A 22,182-nucleotide genomic window follows, 5' to 3' on the forward strand; every position below is an offset into this window, starting at 1 on the left:
CTTAGAGGCCGGCAAGTGGGGTGCGCGCATGCTCACGCGCATGCGTGAGACGGAAGCGCTCCTCCGGCGACAGTTTCAAAGCCGCTGGACGCATGCGCCGCGTGACGCCCGGCTGTCGGCTGTAGGAGGTGCTGTAAACCGAGGCTCCGGCGCGCTTGCGTAGTAGCTGGACGCGGGCGTTTCTTTCCTCCCTTTTTTTCGAATTGGTTTTGAGGGGTAGATTCGAGTTACAAAATGGCGGCCTGGGGCGTGTTGGGTGCTGTTCTCCCAGCGGTCTCCGGCTGAGCGGACGGCTCTCCCTTCCGTAACCGAACACAAAGAGACGAGCCCACCCCCGAGGGACATGGTGTTTGAGGCTCAGGGCTTGCTGACCACCACATCCTTTGAGGTTCTCAGCGCACCGGAAGCGACCGGGCGCCGCTTCAGACCCGAGCGCCGCTGCGCACCCCGGCTTCGCCGCGCCCTCAACCCAGCGAGGGCCGCCGCGGCCGCCCGGGAGGTAAGAGGCGGGCGGGGGCCGAGCGCGGACCCGGGCTGCGGGGCCCGGGGCTGGGGCGGAGGAAGTCGGGCTCGGGGTGCGGGGCCCGGGCCTGGAAGGGAGGAGCCAGGGTGCGGGGCCCCGGCTGCGGAGGGGGCGCTGAGGGGAGCCGGGGAGGGTGGGGCGGGGTGTCAGCGGAGACGCAGTCGGGGGTGTTTGTGAAGCCGGGCTCTGGGCCGACCTGTCGGGGCTGCGGTGTCCAGCTTGGGTAAGGCTCGCCCGGGCGCGTGGCCCCTGCGGCTTCGGGAGAGGCCGGAGGCCGGAGCGAGCAGGGGCCGTCCTGGCGTGGCCTTCTCGGTTCATTTCCTAGCGGTTCCTCTCGGTACTCGTCTCTCTCTTCTCGCTCCCTCCTCTGCCTCCTTGGTCTGGCTTCACTTTCTTACTGCACTCGCAGGCCGTTGGTCACCCCTTTACCCGTTTTCGATTGAGAAGCAGTTTTGAGGTTTCGTTTTCCCCTAGCGCTTCAGTCTCTGGGGTCCGCCCCCGCGTTCCCCTTTTCCTCCGGGCATCACGCCGTCAAGTATGGTCAAATCCGTTTTCGTCTTAGGGTTAACTGATGTGGAGTGAAGTTCAGCCCCAAGGGTGGGGCAGCACCAGGTGGCAGAGACCGTATAACTATACACCTGGCACAAATAAAGTTTTTTCCAATTACCAAAAGTTTCAATTTCCTGTCAGAGTATGCTTCATACCTAGTAACCATTTCATAACTTGGTGCCTTTTAAACCACATGCCCAAATGTTAAAAACCCAAATGCTAATAATAATAGTAGTACATAGGAGTCAGGCCTTGTTAAAGTACATTACAGGGACTTTTTTCCCCTTTTCTGGCATAAAAAGAAAATTTATTATCTGAGGTTTCATGCATTGAAATAAAATATGGATTCGGTAAAGTATTTTTTTTAAAACCCGACTCATGATTAAAGTTAATTCTCTTCTTCCACACTGCAACTTTTAAGTTTGGGAGGAAAAGTGGTACTTTATAAAGGCTTTGCTTCTAACAAAACATTTCTTTAATAGTTGCTGAGCCCTTCCTCTGTTCCAGACACTGTTGTAAACCAAGTTTTTTGTTTATCTCATTTAATTTTCACATCTCCCTGTTATACAGATGAAGAAACTGAGGTACAAAAATTAAATAATTTGCCCAAGGTCTCCAGCAACAAAATGGCAAAACTGGGTGCTAGATCGTGTTGTATTTTCTCAAATATGTATTGCCCTACATCACTGATTCTCCAACAGCTAGAACATCTACTATGCAGTTGAGAGGTTTGGGGCATTTGGGGTACGTCAGTGAGTAAACCAAGATAACCTGCCCTCTGGTTGGGTCATTGATAGGGTAAGTGATAGACCGTGGAAGCCGCTACGTTAATTTAGGTTGTTTATGCCAGTTATCTCTTCAGTTGGGGGTATGAGTGAGATGTTAAAATTTCACTTATTATCGTTTTTGTACTTTCAGCTCCACTCCTTTTTGCCAGTTAATCTTAAGAACTTATTAATAGCAAAAAATGACTGGTTTCGACTTCTGCCCTCTGGTGGAGATGTTAGTTAATGAATAGGAAAATGGCCAAAAAGAATCCACGGAGAGCTGGCTTTTGAACGGTTCAAGTTTAGGAAGGATTTATGTGTAAGAATACCTTGTGTTTTGGGTAACAAAGATTAATAGCAAAACTTGACTAAGTGTTATTATTGGGAGATTATTAAAAGCTGAGAAGCCTCTATGTAATTACCCTACAGGGAGTCAGATTTTGGAGGACTTTGGAATGCCAGCATTTGAATTTTATTTTGTAGTTACTAAAGTGCAGTAAGTATAAGTTGTATCTTAATGACCATGAGGTTCTAGAAACTTACTCTGGTGGGTTGTGGAGTTAAGGGCAAGTGAGAGTGGGGAAAGGCTATAGTAAGGAATCTAGGCTGTTTTTCAGGAGGCCTTGGTAGTGTCCCAAACTAATCAGTGGGCTCCTGGGCAAGGTAAGTAGCAGAAGAAATGGAGTTTCTTGGTCCATCTAGCTGGTGAGTTAGGGAAGAATCCAGCACAGCACTCAAAATAGAGCTCTCTGTTGATTGTTTTTGTTTTTAATAGCAAATGGTATGATCTTAGGATCAGAAAATAAATAACAGATTTCAAGGAACGGATACAAGCAGCCACTTAGAATAGGTGTGTGTATCCATTGCGGAGATAATACCATCAGTCCCCTCCCCAAAGCACCGTGGTTTTTGAGGAGTTAAGCTGATGGCTTACTTTTGAAGAGTTATAAATTCTAGGATTGTTAACACATCCATATTAATCATATTTTGAACTTACAAATGATGTCCCAGTTTAGCAGTATGCAATTTGGGTAATTAAATATTCCGTCTTGGGAAATGTATTTCTATTAACTGTCTGTAGTCTAAAGAAGAATACATGTATCTTCCTCAATTTATGTGGGGTTACGTCACAATAAACCCACAATAAGTGGAAAATATTGTAAGTCAAAAATGCATTTAATACACCTAACCTACCGAACATCCTAGATCAGCCTACCTTGAATATGTCCAGAACACTTACATTAGCCTATAGTTGGGCAGAATCATCTGACACAAAGCCTGATTTTCAGTAGTGTGGAGTATGTCGTGTAATTTATTGAATACTATACTGAAGGTGAAAAACAGAGTGGTTACATGGGTACAGAACGGTTGTAAGTGTATCGATCGTGATGGCCTGGCTGCTGACTGGGAGCTGCGGCTTCCTGCTGCTGCCCAGCATCACAAGAGAATGGCTTACCGCGTATCACTAGCCTGAGAAAGGATCAAAATCTGAAGTCAGGTTTATACTTAAATGTGTATCGTTTACACCATCGGAAAATTGAAAACTTTGAAGGCAAATCATCTCAAATCAGGGACCACCTGAACTCATATTGGAGGTATTTCCAGTGCCTTATTCAAATTCTTGACTAAGGTTGACTTTACTGGATCATTCTTCAGGGAATTTTAAATATTAAAAATGTCTTGCCTGTAGCAAGACTATGTAAGTATCATTTGCATAGAATAAGTTAAGTATTTGTTGATTTAAAAAAAAGATTTTTTAATTGCAGTATAGTCAGTTTACAATGTTGTGTCAATTTCTGGTGTACAGCATAGTAGTTCAGTCATACATGTATTCGTTTTCATATTTTTTTCCATTATAGGTTACTACAAGATACTGAACATAGTTCCCTGTACAATACAGTATAAACTTGTTTGTCTATTTTATATGTAGTAGTTAGTACCTGCAAATCTTGAACTCCCAATTTAGCCCTTCCTACCCCCTTCCCCCTCTGGTAACCATAAGTTTGTTTTCTATGTCTGTGAGTCTGTTTTCTGTTTTGTAAATAAGTTCATTTGTCTTGCATTTGTTTATTATTATACAGTACTTTAGATTTCTGATTTTTAAAAATCAGTTGTTTTTTTTTTTTCAAATGGCATTGGCTTAGTGTTGTTCAGAAAAGGTGCAAGTGTTCCTCAGGAAACCTCCCTCCCTCCTCATGTAATCCTTTATTGGATTTGTGACACTGGGAACCTGCAAATTCTAATTAACACAGTGCTCACTGGTGTCAGGAATGTGTTTATCTCGTTTTGTGCTAAAATAAATTTTAAAAATTCTTCGTAAGAGTTGTATCTTGGTCTAGGAAAGTAAACTTATTACTTTTTACTTTTTTACTTTTAGGTTTGGGAAAATGGCCAAAAGAATTGCCGAGAAGGAATTGACAGATAGGAATTGGGATCAAGAAGATGAAGCAGAAGAGGTAAAAAATAACTTCCTTAAGACTGATTTGCTGCTGCTTCCAAATTTAAGTTCATTTTGAAATTCCTTATGAAGACTGGTAAAATTAAGTCCTTTTAAAGAACATTCTGATCTGAAAATAGTATGTTTTCTTATGGTCTGTACTTGGTCTTGAAATTCATTACATTTGGGTGTGCTTTTTCATTGGTGCCTATTCCCTAAATATTTTGCTCCTTGGTAGAAGCACCTTCCTCCTGAATTTCATGTATTTGTAGCATTCTAAGCCCATGGTTCTAGTCCAGACTGAAGGATGAGTAAATGATCTAGTTGTAAACTTAGCACAGTGCCAGTGCTCAAACTTGGAGAGGGATACAGCACCACCACCCCCTCGGTTTGCGAAGCTCAAAAAGAGTTTTAGATTTTAGAACAGAGAGGTTGTCTCCTTTAATACTTCGTGAGGTTCTGTTTTATTTCATATTCTTACAGATCTGAAACAACACACACACACACACTCACACTCTCACTCACTCACTCACTCACTCACTCACTCACTCTTCCCCCCTCCACATTGCGTTAATAGGAATAGAATTTAGATTGGCCTAGTTTCTTTCCTAACAAAATAAAAATGGTCTTCCCTGAGGAAATCTTTTTAATTTTTCTCTTACAAAGACTAGAACACAGCTGCATTTCTAAAGTGCCTCATCAGCAGTTTGATACTCCCAGGCCAGTTCACTAAGGAATCTGTAACCAAGTTAGCCTTTCAAGTTAACAGAAGTGGGCTGAGTTAAAAATACACATCTGTATTTTTTAAAGAGTCTGCAGAAGCGTTTCCAAGCTTACTCTTAGACTGCCATTTTTCTTCTTTCTGAATCTATTTTCTAGTACTACTATTTTTTCCTTTACAAATATTTGTACTAATATGTTTAAAGAAATCATAATTGTAAGTATGGGCTTTTGAAAGACAGAGCTGTTAACAATTCTGACTTGCTACTTCTGTTTGTTTTTAATGGAGGTACTGGGGATTGAACCCAGGACCTCATGCGTGCTAAGCTTGTGCTCTACCACTAAGCTATACCCTCCCCCGCCACTCCCTGACTTGGTACTTTTTAACCAAGTCTCTAGTAACTACGTTTTTTTCCAGGTTTTAGGCACAGTTACATTCTGAGCCTAGTAAGATTTGGACTACCATATGATTTATTTTGACATTAAAATATTTCAGGAATGAAAAAACTTGCATTTGGGTAGATTCTGATGGAATGAATGTGGAAAGACATTACATTTAATTTGGGTCAAGTGTAGCCAGATGGTCCTTTCTGTTGGTGTAGAGACATCTTTAACATTATCGGAAATAGGTATAGATGAGAACTTTTTACAGAAAATATTTTATGCTTGTCCTCCAGGGTAAAAGGATTGAAATAAAGTCAAAGATTTTCAGCAACTTTCTAATTGTGGACTTGGTACTTTGAGTACACTGTGGAAGAGCAGAAGTTTTCTAACAGGGTCACTTAGAGCCCAGGTCCCTCGGTGGTCTTCTGGATAACGGACAAATGGGCAAGGCTCTTCTTTAAAATAATGTGTAACTTATGAGTATATAATTTATTTTTGAAAACCATAATAATAAGTTACTGGATTTGGGCATCTGGGTAATGTCTTTGAATATATTTAAAATGTTTGAAGAATGGGTCATAGTTTTGTACCAAAGTTGTGATGGTCTCAGTCTTCTTAGAACTTTGATACATGTACTCTTCTCTCTGAATTGTGATTCAAAGCCTGGATTTGTAGTTTCTGTAAGATTTCTGATTCACCTGACTAGTGTTGAAATTCACAAGATAGACAATAGATGTAAACTGGTTTAAAATGCCCTCTCCATAATGTGTTACCAGTAGTAATAGTACTTTAAAACCGGAAGATACTAGATCAGTTTGTCTGGTCTAGCTTTTTTTGTTCGGCATTTTATCTTTTTTGGCCTGATCTCATTGCTACTTAATTTGTATACTCCTGCAGGTGGGAACATTCTCAGTGGCCAGTGAGGAAGTCTTGAAGAATAGAGCCATAAAGAAAGCAAAACGTAGAAATGTTGGATTTGAAGTGAGTGTTTTCTTATAGTTTCTGGTATTAAACACTAATTTGACTTCAGAGTTGCAGAGTATTTTCACCTCTGGGAGCAATCAGATCTATAAATGCTTACACCTAGTCCATTTGTAAAAATCCTTGATTTAGACCATGGGAGATAGGGAAAAAAATGTGGTATCTGTACCTTAAAGGGAACTTATCCAGTTGTGCAAACAAGATGTAGATGTAGACACATTTGAGTTGAGTGACAGTATGAAGAGGAAAAATGAATATAGCAATACAAAAGCAAGGGAAGTGTGTGTCAGATAGGAGTAAGAAAGGAAAATGTAAGGAATCCTCAGTCTTACCTGCTCCCTGGGATCGAGGTGTGGGTAGGGCCATATCGTTAAAAATAATAGAAGCATTTCCCATTGTCGGTTTTCCTTCTGGTCTAGTATAGTCTATTAAAGTGTTTCATTCCTAGGTTCAAAAGGATAAGAGATGAGTTATAACTCATGAGCTGAAATCGGGTGGTCAGTGTTCAGCAACCATTCCATGTTTAACAACTCTTCCCCAGTACAGTTCTCATCCCTCAGATACATTCCAGACACGTGAGCGCTGTCTTGGTAACTGGACATCTGTCGTCAGGCAGGAGAAGCCGGGTGCTGTCAGGCAGTTCCAACATCCTGGGTGGCATCTTCAGAAGAACCCACTCAACTGCACGTTCTGTGGTGGCTCTGTTAAATTTTTCTTTATTCTAAGTTCTTTCTGGTCTAATTTCATTCTTAGGACGGGTGACTAGTTGGATGTAGCTGTTGAGCCAAGCCCATTTCATGAAGAGATACAGTGGAGAGGGACTAGTTAATTAGGGGGGGAGTGATTGGTTTAGTGTTAGAAATGTATTTCAAGGGTTCTTAAGGAGACCACTAGGTATGCTGGTTGGCCATTCAGAGTAGGAATTGAGCTGAGAGGTGGGTGCGGCCCTGAGAAGTTTCCCGTCTAGCACGTCGAAGCCATGGAGGTGGATGGGAAGAGGCCTGAGAGTGGGGCTCGCGATGAACGAGAAGCCAAGGGGAGACGGGCTCAAGGAGGGACGGTCCAGCTGTTGGACGAGTGACAGTGGGGAGATAGAAACAGTGCAGACCACAGTCCAAACGTGGCCAAAGGGGAGGGGGAGAGGGAGAGTCCTGTGGCTACTGATGGAAATGAAATGTGCATGGATAGTTGAAATCCATATAAAATTTTAGCTCTAACTTTTAGCATCGTTTCCCTCAGAACTTGTATATTAGGGAAATTCAGTGTTTCATCCATTTAAATACTGAAATGTGGCTTTTCCCATATAGTGGATTTGTTTATTTGTTCATTCAAAGATCTGCTAGGCACTGGAGACATTTGTGGATAAAAACAGACCAAATTCTCCCTGTCTCGTGGAATTTACATCCTAATGGTGGAAGAGACACATAAACATATAGTATTTGTTTTTCTCCACGAACGCCATGGAGGAAAATAAAACAAGGGAGGAGGATTGGAGGACACAGGGGTGTTTCAGTGCCCACAGACCCCAACCGGATAGCTTCTCATTCAACTTTTACTCTCATTTCTCTGAATGTCTCTCAGTCCTTTTTTTAAAAAACAAGTGGTTCTTGAATTTTTGTGATGATTTCTGGAGCCAATATAATGCGAGCAATTTCCAAAATAGGTATAGATACCATGTGGCTTTTTTAAATTGTACAAAATGAACGGCTCTGGAGAGTCACTTGCGGCTTTACAGTCTGTCCATGAATTATTGTTACAAAATGATAACTGTCAGTTTGGTTATATTTTGGATTTTGAATCATCAAAAATCAAACTTAAAGCATCAGAACCTAAGCTGTATTTATTACATGCATTGGGATTCATGCAAGTTAAGATTTTGCGTTCTTGCCTGGTTTTGTTGCCATGTGTCTACCAGTGGTCGGGCAACCATTCTGTAGACATGATTGAAACTTGTATGTTTTTTGAAAGCTACAATAATACGAGGCTAAAAAAAATAATAATAATAATACGAGGCTAACTGGCCCATTTAGAAAATGAAGAGGTTCTAGCTTAAGTAATTTTTGTGAGATCATTATTATAATTTATTTATGTGAGATCTTAAGGCCTATGCACCCTCTTGGATGTTCTGAGCACGTATCCTATGATGTATTTTTGAGAATATTTCCTAGAGCCTCCCTTGGACCTTTGGTCTAAGAAGCAGATCCACCCTGCTGTGGTGTAACCAATACTTTGAAAAAAAGATCTTATGGAAACTGTAGTGACTTCAATAAGGCACTGTAAACTGAGGAACTTCTCTCCTCAATTTCCCAAGGCCAGAGAGCAGCTTTAGAATTTCATAAGGAATGCCAGACATTTCCAGAGCGTCTTGGTTAGAGATGGGAGGAAGCTAGCAACAGCAGGACAAGCCTATAGGAAGGCCTTGCTAAAGAAAGCAGCAAGAAAACCTCGAGAATAAAATCTTGCCTCTCGATTTCTCAACTAAGGGAAAGTCTAGAATTGGGACTCAGTTCCACTTCTCAAGTTTCTGTATGCTGAAAGCAGGTTGAAAGCCATGAAAATTCTTAGGGAAATTATAAGTAGTGGATAAATACTTTCAGTTAACTTAACTTGATGTTTCTACAATTTCCTTAGGCCAATGGTCTTCGAGTAGTATGTGAAGTCTTTCATTTGGGGTTTAGTTGTATCGAGAATGGGCGTTTAATTATAGTTTTGTGGCTAAGTGGTGAGTCCATGAATTTAGTTTTTTAGTTTTTTTTAATCTTTTAGATCCTAAGTATGTTTTTAAAAATTATTTCATTATAAATTACAACTGTCTGTCCTGTTTCAGGAAGGCAGCTTGGGATCACAAAGCTGTCTTCATTAATAAAATCCACCTCATGGCCTATTTCTGCTTTGCTGGGAGTTTCCTTTAATGCTGCTTGCATAAGGATTCTAGGTGTGATGTAGCCAAGACAATACTTGTTATCCACTTGTTTATTTGGTGATAAAAAGTAGAGTTAACTAATATATGCTCTTTTTTTTTTTATTTCAGTCTGATAGTGGAGGGGCCTTTAAAGGTTTTAAAGGTTTGGTCGTACCGTCTGGAGGAGGGGGGTTTTCTGGATTTGGTAATGGTGCAGGAGGGAAGCCTTTGGAAGGACTGTCAAATGGAAACGGCATAACTAGTGCCACTCCCTTATCCAGTGCAAGGGCAGCGACTGAGACCAAGGCCACCTGTGGTAAGTAGGTTCTTCTCCGCCCACCACATCTGTGTAAAGATTTTCTATGAAAAAGAACTTTGCAAAGATGTTTTTCTTGTACTTGGCCTGGGTCCTGGGCGATATGAGCAAAACAGGGTAATAATGAAAGGGATAGAGATTAGGGAGCTTTTGGCTATTTACAGAGTAAGTGAGTAGAGCACAGGCCAAAAAGCGACCTGGGTTTTATTCTCAGCTCTGCCAGTTAGCAGCTCTGTAACCTTGGTAAAGTTCCTTAACCTCTGAACCTCCAAATCTTCAACTGTGAAGTGAGTGTGACCCTCAGAATTGGCCTAAGGGTCAAAGGAGAAGAGCTCTTAAGGGGCCCTCTGTAAAGGGCTTCCTTCACACCCCCTCATTCACTATGCGTCACCAAGCCCTCCCCCGTGCCACACGCCTGCTGAGGATCTAGGAGCCAGTCTAGATTTACTTTGCCTGGGACATGTTGGCCTGATGCCGTTTTGAGGGAGTTGGTCTTGAACTCTTGGGATTAGAATGGGTTAAAATCTCTGGTTCTTGGAAATTATCCTGATTGGTTGGATTACTTAGCTAGTTGTTCTAAGAGTATATGCTGTTTCATTTAAATTAGACGGACTGTTTAGTGCCATTAAGATAAGCACTTTCTGTTAAAATTTTAACTGCAGTAATATATATTCACCCCTGCAACCTTGGGAATCAAGTTTTATACTGACATAGTATTTTGACAATTTGGGGTGAAATGGGCATCTTTTTGAAGGAAAAGATTATTTTTAAATTATAGAGATTTAATGTAAGCATATAATAGACTCTCACTTCTAATACAAAGTTTGATTTGATATTTAATATGAGTTTTGTAATAACGAATTCCTGGATACTGTGTGTGCGCATCCTTCTTGAACTGTCACAAAAGTGGGTCACAGTGAAAGAAAATGTGAAGACGGGGGGGGGTGGGAATCTAGGTGACTTAGTCCAGCTTCTGAATAAGTTCTTAAAACTGTGTTTCCTGTAGGGTCTGTTGCTGTAAATGGCCCTACCTCCTTGGTCGATAAAAAGATTTCAGATCCCAAAACACATGGCGACCGTCAGCAGCCCTCGTCCTCCGGCCTTACCTCCAGCCCACCCCACCATGGGAATGCCTACCACAAGCAGTTGGCTGCCTTAAACTGCTCTGTTCGGGACTGGATCGTGAAGCATGTGAACACAAACCCCCTGTGCGATCTGACGCCCATCTTTAAAGACTACGAGAAGTACTTAGCAGGGATCGAGCAGCAGCACGGGGCAGGCGGCGGCAGCGGTTCTGAGAGTGAAACCAGCAAGATGTCAGCTGAAACAGAGCCTCCTTCCCTGTTTGGTTCAGCAAAACTGCAGCAAGAGTCAACTTTTTTGTTTCATGGCAACAAAACTGAGGATACGTCTGAAAAGAAGTTGGAGGCGGTGTCTGAAAAGAATAAGGACCCATCCCCGGGAGCAACAAGCACCTCATTTAACTTCGGCAAGAAAATCGATAGTTCTGTTTTGGGCTCCTTAAACTCTGGCCCCTTGACTGGATTTTCATTTTCTTCTGGAAACTCCAGTTTATTTGGCAAAGATACAACCCAAAGTAAACCAGTTTCGTCACCATTTTCCACTAAAACACTGGAGAGCCAAGGAGAACGTGGCAACAGTGAATGCAAAGGTAAACGGAAAGTCAGCCCCCGGCGTCAGCTTTAGGTTGTGTGTGTTCTGTGTGTAGTGGGAAGAGTGTAGGCTGGTGAGTGAGGCGGGTCTGACTCACGTCGTGGCTCCACCGTTTCCCAGCCACGGGTGTGATCCTGGACAGAGCTGACTAGCTTCTTTGAGTCTGTTTCCTTATTTGTAAAAATGGAGTAAGACCTGTTTGTAGACTTGTTCTATGGATTAAGAATATAAAGATAATAATATAAAAATACCTGGCACAGTGACTTTGAAAAGTTTCAAACATACGGCTTTCCATTAAAAAAAATTAAGTGAATTAACATTTAAAAAATTAACTTAAGTATTTAATTTACAATATATTTTTAAATTGAAATATAGTTGTACAATATCATGTTACAGGTATACAATATAGTGATTCACAATGTTTAACGGTTATACTCCATTTATAGTTATTATAAAATATTGGCTATATTCCCCGTGTTATACAATACATCCTTACAGCTTGTGAATTAACATTTTTTGAAAATTGTATTTTATTGAAAAAATTCATCATGGAGGTCCTCTGAATTGTTTGTATTTTGGGAGATTTGATTATAAGTACAATCACATAGCAAAACAGTACTGTAAGTAAAAAAGGTAGACTTTTCATAGCCATGGGGAACAAGTTGATAGTGTTTTCCCAAGATGTGTCTGGGTTACAGCCGCCTTTCTAGAAGCTTCCTGTGGTGTGTGTTGGTACCCTAGGCCAGGCCTTAGTCCCAGCCCCTCCACTCTGTTCACTCCCTGAAAAAGAGGGGTTTGCCGTAATCCCTCTTCATCACATGGTGGCTGTGAACAAATAATGTCTGTGAAGATACAAGCAGTTGAAAGTACATCTCAGGCATTAACACAGTGATCCTTTAGAGGGAAGACTGCAGTTGCCAATATACCCCTGAATATTACGTTTTTCTTCCAGGAGCTAAACTTCCATTCCATTGTCTTGCCCTTCCTACCGCTATATCCTCAGGCAGTGGCCTTCCAGGGCAAAGGATGGAATAAAGGTCTCCCCTTTTACTTCTTGGCCCTGAACAAGACCGATGGAGAGTCTGTCCTGGGTCTAGGACAGTCACAGGGGCACTGCGGCTTGTAGAAGGGATGTGGAATTTGAATTGAGTCTCCATCTCAGCAGGATGCTTAGTGCTTATCTGAGGTTATCACGTTCTATGCACAGACTTGGAGAGCTTGTTCAAATAACTGGGGCCTGGGGCACAGGGTGCACAGTCGAGGGCCCAACTCAACAGTTCCTCCTTAAAACTGAAATCTTGTGACCTGAATTTTTTGAGCATCAGGATGGCTTTTCTTCGAGTCACTGTTCAGTGAATTTTTTGCAGTTACTTCTTTTTAAAGGGGTCAGTGTTTGTTTCTAACAGTGACTTGGGAGAGCCCTGTGGTTGGGGCACTAGAGTGAACAAAAGTGCTGCTTGGCCCAACCCAGCAGGGCCCTGTGGTACTGGGGTGTCCGCGGTGCAGCTGTCCAGACAAAGTTTAAGTCACTTATACTTGGCTTCAGGCTGATTTCTCTAACAACTTTCCCTAGAAGCCTTTTATTTCCTTCATCTTCTTTGGCCGTTGCTCATGTTGATTACTCCTTGGCTGGTGCAGGTGCGGTCAGCGGAGTGTTTGGGGGTGAAAGTGTTAGAGACCTGTCTGAGGTTTGCATTTTCCAGTGGGTGATCTGAGTATATATGAGCGTTGACTTTTTCTGTGTATGTGCACTGAGTATAAACAGGGGCACTTTTTCATTCCAAGGCTTTCTACAAAACTCCAGTGCATGCCCCCCCCCCCCCCACACACACACAGATAGACTGTGCTTTCAGTTTCTGTATCAGCTTGCATGGAATTTATCACATTTTCAAGCTCTTAATTTGAACCTTCCTGAACAAGTGCTGTTTTTGTGAAAGGTGGAGATGAAGATGAGAACGACGAGCCGCCCAAAGTGGTAGTCACTGAAGTGAAAGAAGAGGATGCTTTTTACTCCAAAAAGTAAGTCACCGTCTCGGGAGTCCACTTGACAGACGTGGAAGGAGGCTGTGGCCGGCGTGTGCGGGTGGCGTCCCTGCAGAACTCATTGCACATTCCACCCTGGGGTCAGGCTGTGCTGCTCTTTGAACTGGAACAGGGAAGAATTCTTGGCCTATTTATTTAAAAACAATCCAATTCCAGAAATTTTCTGCTGGGCATATCCTACTCTTACCTGTTAATTTAGTTCTTTTCTGCTTTTAAAATGCTTTAAAGACAGTCTTTTCTCTGGTCCTGCCCCGTCTCACTCATCCTCCTCTCCCCTCTCCTCCTCCCTTCTCTCCCCTCCTCCCCCACAGAGACGGTCACTGCTTTCAGGTTCAGTTTTCCTTCTGCTCTTAAATTAGGCGGCATCTCGGATTCCTTCCTGGAGACACGGTTGGCTTTCGTGGATTTTCTCACAGCTAGAAAGTCCTGTGTAGTAACCATCCCTCCCCCGAGTGATGAGAGTAGTTGGTTTTTTTGTTTTTTGTTTGTTTAGTGAGCTACTTTCAGAAGACAGCTGAAGGGAAGTTTTGAATTAACCTCTCGGTGAAATGTAGTTAGTGGTTTTTAACAAAGATATTTACTTGAAAAACATTAGTGCCATTTTAGAAGCTTCCCTGGATATGTTTTTCTAATACAGAAATTTCAGACTTAATAAGGCAGCTGTTTTCATAGTTTAAGTCTCTGTACCCTGTGGGATTCCCAAGTGTTGTTTATTTGTGAGAGCTTTTAAGAGACCAACAATTCCTTTTACCTGTTTTAAAATTCAGTTACACAGGTGACATGAAGGAGTGACCCTGAGTTAAGATCTTTTTCTAGTAAATCAAAGATGCAGGCAGTGGTTTTGATTTGTCTATTAAAAACCTAAGGCGATATGTGATGTGTGAGGTTGGGAGGTGTTTGATTGCATTATCATTAGTTAGGCCTTGCTTGAGGATGTTTTCCAGACTTATTTCAGCATCTTGGGACATCAGAAATTGGAGGGGTCCTGAAGAGAATTCAGAAATAAGAAACAGGAAAAGTGGAGAGAGGCGGGGGCGGGGGGCGGACAGCAGAGTGTCTGTCCTGTGTTTGCTCCTGTTCTTTAAGGACCGAGTCAGCTCTCAGGCTCAGGGCTGAAGGAGCACATCAGGAGGTGTGGGGTGCTTGGCCGTGACTTTGACTGACTTTTGAGAAAAGATAGTTTCAGAAAGCATTGTTAGAGACTTGTCTGAGGCCCAGTGTGTAATGATGCAGAGAAACGTGGCGGGTCCTCGACCACCTCACCAGGTGCTCTACCTGGCTCGTGCCCAGACCTGACCTGCGTCGACAGAGGGCTCTTCTAGGCTTCCTCTGTTGCCGCGTCGTAGCGGACGTCCGCCACATGTGAACGGGGCTGTTAGAAAGGTGCGCCTCCTGGTTCGTCGCTGAGTGTCTGATCCTACCTGTTGTTCTTCTCCATAGGTGTAAGCTGTTTTACAAGAAAGACAATGAATTTAAAGAGAAGGGTGTAGGCACCCTGCATTTAAAGCCTACAGCAAATCAGAAGACACAGCTTTTAGTGCGGGCAGACACCAACTTAGGTGGGTACCTTGTTTTCAAGTGGCACAAAATAACCTTGGTCCATGGTGTGTGTGAAAGCCCTTGGCCTTGCTGATTTTACTCAAGATTTTCAGTTGTTGGGGTTTTTTTGGAACGGAATAGAGATTGTTCAGGTCAGATTCATCCTATATTTACTGATTATTTATAGAGTTAGTTGAGTACTGGGGTAACTGTGAGAAAACCTAGATGTGCTATAAGTTATTGCCTAGAAGTAACCCAAATGGTTGTCATTTCCTTTGTATTAGAAATGTGACTAAGAAGCTGTAGGGAAACTGGATGGTTCAATAAACCCTCAAGGGGAATTAAGCATGTAAAAGAATTCTTTTTATGTAGCAAATGATCACTAACTCATTGCTGTCCACCCTTTACGCCTCCCTCCAGGTTCGCCCTTCAAGCAGTCCTGAAAGGCGGGGGTAGTGCCGGGGGTAGTGCCGGGGGTGGGGGTCTAGAAGTGGGGTTGGTAGTGGCAGGTTTCACCAGCCTGTGTCACAGAAAGAAACTTATGTGATGCTCTTTTCTTTCCTGTGGGCTTGACTAATTTGTGATACTGTCACAGTAGTATCATTCTTTCCCCGCGAGCCGCGCTGGCCTCTGTGACAGAGACATTTTTCTGCTGACCTTCCTTTCTTTGTTCCAGTGACATAGTGAGGACTGCACGTGGGGCCAGCATGTTTTTCCTTCAGTGCAGGAGAGCACAGGGTGTTTGCAAGGGCTGCTGGCAGCGTTGCAGGAGACAGGCGGGGGAGGGTAGAAGGCAGCTCGTCAGGCAGGCTAATCCAGGTCTTGCTGGAGGCCGCACGCTCCGCTCGGGGGCGCCATGCTGGCGTCTGTCAGAACCATACCTGTTTTTATGACTTTCCTGTGGCTCCTAATTTTAGATCCAATGAGTATAAGTTGCTTCAGTATTTAATGGGTAACCTATTAAAGCTGTAGTATTGATGTATTTTTTTTCTTTTGTTGAAATGCAGGCAACATTTTGCTCAATGTCCTGATTCCACCCAACATGCCGTGTACCCGCACAGGGAAGAACAATGTGCTCATAGTCTGTGTTCCAAATCCACCCGTTGATGAGAAGAATGCCGCCGTCCCGGTTGCCATGTTAATTCGGGTAAAAACAAGTGAAGATGCAGATGAGTTGCACAACATTTTACTGGGGAAAAAGGATGCCTGAACACACTCCGACTGAGGAGTTGTTGCCAAGTCACTGCTTCCCCCACCGCCCCTTAAACTTACTCAGTTTTCTTCTCTTCTTTGACTTTCTAGAACTTAGAGATAACTTAAAACTTCTGTGAGGAAGATTAATATGGCCAATAAAACCTTTGATGTTAAGTGTCAAGAAACTGTATTCTCCCTTCTTAAGAACTGTCTGATGTGTAAAACATATTTGAAAGAAAACTTTTGGAAGATTTTTAAGGTTCATTTATTAAACTAACCACAAGTGATTTCTTCATGGACTGAAATCAGGGTATTGATTAGATTTTCCCAAAGGCTTTTCCGATCCAGGGGTTTGGTGCCTGTGCCATCGCCGATGAGGCTTGTCACCGAGGTGTGTCCGGAAGGCAACGCGCCGTCTTTCTGTGGGGCCTTGCCCGGCTGCATGAGGACGGCGCTCCACGGGAACTGGGCCGCCGTGCTGTGGCCGATGTTTCTCCTTTGCTTTATCTTACCGTGTTTTACAGCTGAATGTTCGCCTTCAGCATAGGAATCCTCAGCTTTTTCTGTGCAGACACTGACCTTTAACCTCCTGGGCTGCTTTACTGTGATTCTGGAACTGCTTTTTCATTTTAAAAGGAAATGAGTAGCTTGATCTTTGGTTTCATAAGTGAATTCATGAGGTGCTCTTACTTCTGTATCCCCCTAGAGACAGACGGTGTGGGGGGGTTGCCAGGAATGAGGTTTAAAAAGCACAAATTTGTCGCTTACAGTTTGTAGGTCATGGACAGTAAACCCTTTTAAAAGAGTTAAACCATACAACAAAAGGAGGAGAATGTGCCCTTAGTTATTTATGCCATGCTAAACCCTGTGGATCTAAAAACCTACTTAGTAAAGTCATAGGAGCTTTTATTACACATGAGCCATGTGAACTAACCAGGAAACTCGCAATAAGGTAATGGAAGAGAAAATAGTGTGTCTAAGTGTTGCCTTTAACTTTTAGACAGCAGTGTATTCTACATTTGATACCTGAAATTGCCATTTACTTTTTTAAGAATAAGGTCTTCTCTCTGTCCATTTGCAAGAGCGCTGTGGTTGTACACGAGTGCCTGGGCCATCTCCCCGCCGCCATTCGGTACCCAGCACTAGCGTTGATGACTCTGGGCACGTGAACTGGATGTAAATTTTAGTGTTCTAAATATACGCTTTCATTCCTCATGAATCATTTAAGGCTGGTACCAGATAATCTTGTTTAAAGGCTCAGGGTCTGTGCCTGAGGGCTCACGCCTGTGTATTCTGATCGTCAGTACATAATGTCTTTTGACTCAGAATAGTTAAAATAATTGTAGATAGTAGGTTACTTAAAAGAAAAAATACAATTTTTAGATGTAAAAGGGCAGGGAAACCATTTTATGATCGAATAATGTTACTCGTAAATACTTGAGGTTAGGTGGCTGGGCCAGCGTTTGTCACGAGTTGCTGCTGCTGCTCTGATTCCAGTGGGAGAATCTGGCCCACGGTGCGACTTTGGGGAGAGACACGCAGAGAGGTTTGCGTGTGCGTGGTGAGATGTGGTCAGAGCGGGCTGTGTTGTGAGGCCTAGGGAGGAGGTGGCAGCTGTTGTTGCTTTTACTTTTTAGAAATGAGAATGTGCCTGAGCTTTTATTGGAGATGATTCCTAGTGAACAAGTGGTTGATGCTGTTAATGTAGTAGTGGCCCTGCCCTGCTCACCTGAGGTTTATGCAGGCGTTGGAAGGATGAGGAAATGAGGGGAACAAACTTAGCCACTTGGCTTAGCCAGCCACCTGTGCTCCTGGCCCCGCCAGTCAGCAGGTGAGGCTCACAGGCGTCTTTAGGAACTCTGGGGTTAGCCTTTGCCTTGGCATGTAATGTGAATGTTCACCAAAAATGGCATGAACCGCTCATGCTTGGATTATTGGATGACCTCTTAAGACCGTCCCACCCCACCATAAAAAAGGTGTGTGCTTTTAATTAGTGAATATGTGTGGCTCCCTTTTTTCCTAACATTCCCAGCAAATTCTTGCTGCTAAGACTGTACTGTTAAATTGAAAATTACAGGGGAGAATGGTGTGTGTACCGTAAGTCAAAAGTATTTTCCTAAAATCACTCTTACGCTTTAGGATCTTTTTGGTCTCCACTTTAATCATGTATTTGTATAAAAGAGCCCAAGTGTATATGGATTTCACTGAAAAAACCGAAATCCATTTGTGTTACTGGGGGAGGGGAGTCTGGCCCCTGGAGGGCCCCTCTTCACCCCCACTGTGTAACAGCTCACGTCTGCCCTGTGGGTTTAGTTAGGTTTATTTTTAACAAATTATTAGAAATAAGGCTTTAAAAGTGTTTAATGTTGACTGAAATTTTTATCTTTAGTTTGGGAATCTCAAGAGTTTCGTAAATGTGGCCTAAAGGTGTATATACCTAAAGGTCTAAGGCAGGCTGTGCTGTAGCCTGACAAATACCGAGTGTCCCAGTGGCCTTTTCTTACCTGATGTGTGTTCCTCTCCTTCTGAGCATTCCTGTCAAGCAAAAAACTGAGTGTTATGCTGTCTCCATTATTAGAATTACAGGCTGGAAATACGTGTCGTTTTTAGATTGTTTTCCATGGAAAGACAGGTCTGACTCTTTTACGGACTGGTTTTCTTTAAAAGGATTGTTTTACAATTTCAGTTCTAAATCATATTTTTGATATGCTGCATGCCAAAAATATCTACCTATTCTAGGGTAGACAAAAAAACCTAATACTCTACTGCTAGAGTTCAAAACAAGTTTTCACTGAAAAAGCCTTTTTGGTTTAGTTTTAAAGGTATACAGGTTGCTTGTTTCTTAGCATTTGAGTTATTCCTATATTTTAGAACAATCCAAATGTAAGCGCAGTGCATTTGAAGACTTTCCAAATTTGCAAATTAAATGGCTTACTCCCAAACCCCTAGGATTCATCCTCACTCTGGAAGTGAGGATTTTAAGTAGAAACTGATTTGTCCTCTAGTACCAGTAGGTGACAGTGAGGAGGGGGCCCAGGAGAACTTTCTTCCAGGCACACCTGAGCACGAGGCCACTCGCTTGTCCGTGGCAATCATGATGCGGGCTGAGGACTCCCCGTCATGCAGACGCAGTGGTATTGGAGAGGTGAAACTTCTTCACAATCAAATGGATGAATTGTTTGCTGTTTTAAATAGGAAATTGTTTTCTAAAACGAAAATACTTGAATCATCAGACAATGTAATCTCAGTTTGTATTGGTTTTTGAATGATCCCATTGAGGAAGTGTAACAATCCAGGAAATGTGAATAAATGGAAAGAAAACAGAATCACAGTGTTTGACACTTTTTATGTTCCTCTGTGCTGTGCGTGGCATTAGTACAAGTCAAGCCGGCTGGAGGGGAGGAAGCGGCAGAAGCAGGGCCCAGGGGCCTCCGGGCCAGCAGGAAGGAATGCTAGGCAGTGAGACCAGCCCCAGACCGTTCAAGAGTTTGTTGAGACCATGTTTTTACAGATTAAAATGGGAATAACAGGTCTCTCACTGGCTATTTTGCTCAAAGCTCGTTATGGTGGCCTCCAGGGTGGGTTTTCCAAAGAAACTGGAGTCCAGGCAGGTGAGGTGTCTTCCAGACAAGTAAATGGAGTTGGGATCTGTGTCCAGGAGAACTTTTTAAAACTAAGGATCAAAATGATCAAGAAAAAATATATTTTGAGTTCACGTAACTTAAGTTTTTGGTGATTTGGAAAATGACTGTTGAGGCATTCGTTAACAGATTAAATTGTAGCATAATTGTGATAGTATTTTAGTGTCAGGCTCATATTTTTAAAATGTTCCTGAGTAATTCAGCACTTAGCTGATTTGTAAGAGGTGTCTCCTGGTAAAGACATTTTTACAAAGACTAAGTTATCCATCAAAATATTTTTCTTGAATTGATAATATTTAATGGAAACTACTGAAGATACTAAGAGGGTAGGTACTATCCAAGGAGGAAAATGCATCTCAGACACACAGCCCTGCTCTGGGTACTCAGCTGAATAGTTGGGCTGGCACGGTGGTTCTTCAGTGTGGTCCTGGGAGCAGTGACAACACCCAGGCGCTTGTTGGAAATCCAAACTCTGGGCCCCACCCTACAACCTACTGAATCAGAACTTCAGCAGCAGTCTGGGCACATGTTTTGTTTTTTGTGATACAATTCACATATTGCAGAATTTACCCTTTTAACGTGAACAGTACAGTTCCGCTGTTTTTAATACGTTGAGAGTTGTGCAACCATCACCACTAATTCCAGAAAATTTCGTTGCCAGCCATCTGGGTTTTAACAGGTGTTTTGGACACGTGTCAAATTTGCGAACCACTGGGCTACATCTGTGTCCCCTCGTGACTTTTGTTTAAAGATGAGAGGCCGCTTTGGCACATTTCGGAGGGGAAACCGCAGTGACTGCCACAGTGGCCAGGAGCAATGCCTGCGTTGGTACTTGTCTCCCTCCGACCTGCTGCTGCTGGGAAGGCAGGTGGTGATTCTGCTTTACGGCTCAGAAACCCCTAAGGAGGTGCAGCTTGCAGAGGGGCCAGATCCCTGTGGGCACCGTCCAGGTTGCCACTTAAAGGTATGTATGTGCCCGTTAAAGGACTAAGCTTCTGGTTTCCGAAATGGGCTAAAATCTTTTGAACAAAATTGTTTATTCAAAATACAATCACTGAAGTTCACTAGAAACCATGGTATTTCAAATTGAGCAACCTAACCGTTTTATTAAAGTCAGATTCCAAGATGACCTCAGTCCACAAGTAGGAAAGAAGGATCTCGTTAAACAGGGCTGGCTTCTGCAGAAGCCACGTCAGGAGGGAATGTAATGAAGCTGTAAGCAAAAGAAAAGACACCTGTTGTCTGATCATCCCCAAACAAATGTTTTCCGTTCCTCATAGAAATTTTCCAGCTGTTGTGTCATGTTAACGATCAAGCACAAAGCACAGCAGGTTTACACATTCAACATGTATATGTACAATGAACCGCGTTACTGTGTAGATTAAGTCATTCCACATTTACCCTCCTCCCGGTATACAATTCCCAAGGTTCTCCCTTCCAGTCCACTTTTCCCTAAGCTGGGCCATGACAGTGGTTCCTAAAAGTGTCTCTAGGTTGGGATAAAGGAAGTGAAACAGCAGTACAGCCTTGGAGAGCAGGCGGTTAATAGGAACGCAGTTACTGCAGGCAGCTTCCGGGGCAGAGACTCTGCCTTACAACAACCTCCTAATTAGTTAACAGCAAGGGGTGGGGGTGGCTTGGATGACGAGGAAATCATCTTTTTTACCTGCTAAACTGCCTCCTTCCTGACCACCTTGTACAGGCTGCCCTCGGCGATGCTGTGGTTCAGAGAACTCTCCCGGCTCCGGTGTTTCTAACGCAATGACTGTTTCTGAGAGATGTCATTTGATGAGATGACCCTTCCTGTATTTCCAGATGTGTGTATGTGTTCCTCCCAGAGCCCCCCCCTTTTTATTCTGTTATTTTCTATAACTTTCTACAGTGTCTTAGGCCTGCTTTGTGCCCATCACCTTATGAGTCCATCTGACCACGGAAAGCAGCAGCGTACGGCCTGAGCGGTGCTTCCGGCTACCGCGAACCTGTGACAGCCCCGCAGGGGCGGTCTGAGCGGCGTGTGAGCATTCTCATCGTCAACCTGATGAACTGCAGAGTCGGGAGGCAACCAAGAGCCACTGTCCAAAACGCATCTCCCCGAAGACCAGGTAGCCTGCTGGGACCTGCCGAAACTTGGGGCTCCTTTTATCCTAGTCATTTCCCCACTTCCGTGAGGGCTCAAGAGGTTCTCTAGCAAAAGCCTGGGACATTCTGCAGTGTAACTGGCAGGGTACGTCGTCCTCTACGGGGGCCGAGAGCTGGGCCTGAAACGCTTCTCTGACTTAATTTTGCAAATGCAGCATCTGGCCAAATTGCAGCTGCTGGCCTCCAGGCCCCCTTGCTGACTCCCAGGCCTGCCAAAGCCAGGGTGTAGGGTGGCTTCTGTCTTTTGATAAAGTAACTTGGATAAAGCTCCAAAAAAAGCTTAAGAAATGGAGGGAAATTAAGGTTCAGTCAGTAAGTTAACACATTGCTGTAATATCTACACAGTGTTTCATCTGAAACACGCATTAGACAA

General features: G+C 43.2%; 1 protein-coding gene across 2 annotated transcripts; it reads left to right on the top strand.

Moving 5' to 3' along the window:
* Positions 1 to 214: 214 nt before the first annotated feature.
* Positions 215 to 19,355, top strand: NUP50 (nucleoporin 50). 2 transcript variants are annotated; one of them, XM_074375697.1, is made up of 8 exons: positions 215 to 499; positions 4,217 to 4,295; positions 6,278 to 6,361; positions 9,393 to 9,579; positions 10,586 to 11,251; positions 13,191 to 13,272; positions 14,737 to 14,855; positions 15,843 to 19,355. In XM_074375697.1, exons 2-8 carry the CDS (start codon positions 4,227 to 4,229, stop codon positions 16,043 to 16,045), a joined length of 1,410 nt encoding a protein of 469 aa, XP_074231798.1. In that variant the 5' UTR covers positions 215 to 499; positions 4,217 to 4,226; the 3' UTR covers positions 16,046 to 19,355. The 2 variants fall into 2 exon arrangements, with proteins under 2 accessions (XP_074231798.1, XP_074231799.1); XM_074375698.1 differs by lacking the exon at positions 6,278 to 6,361.
* Positions 19,356 to 22,182: the final 2,827 nt, after the last annotated feature.

This window comes from Camelus bactrianus, chromosome 12 (assembly GCF_048773025.1).
Source record: "Camelus bactrianus isolate YW-2024 breed Bactrian camel chromosome 12, ASM4877302v1, whole genome shotgun sequence".
Lineage (NCBI taxonomy): Eukaryota > Metazoa > Chordata > Mammalia > Artiodactyla > Camelidae > Camelus > Camelus bactrianus.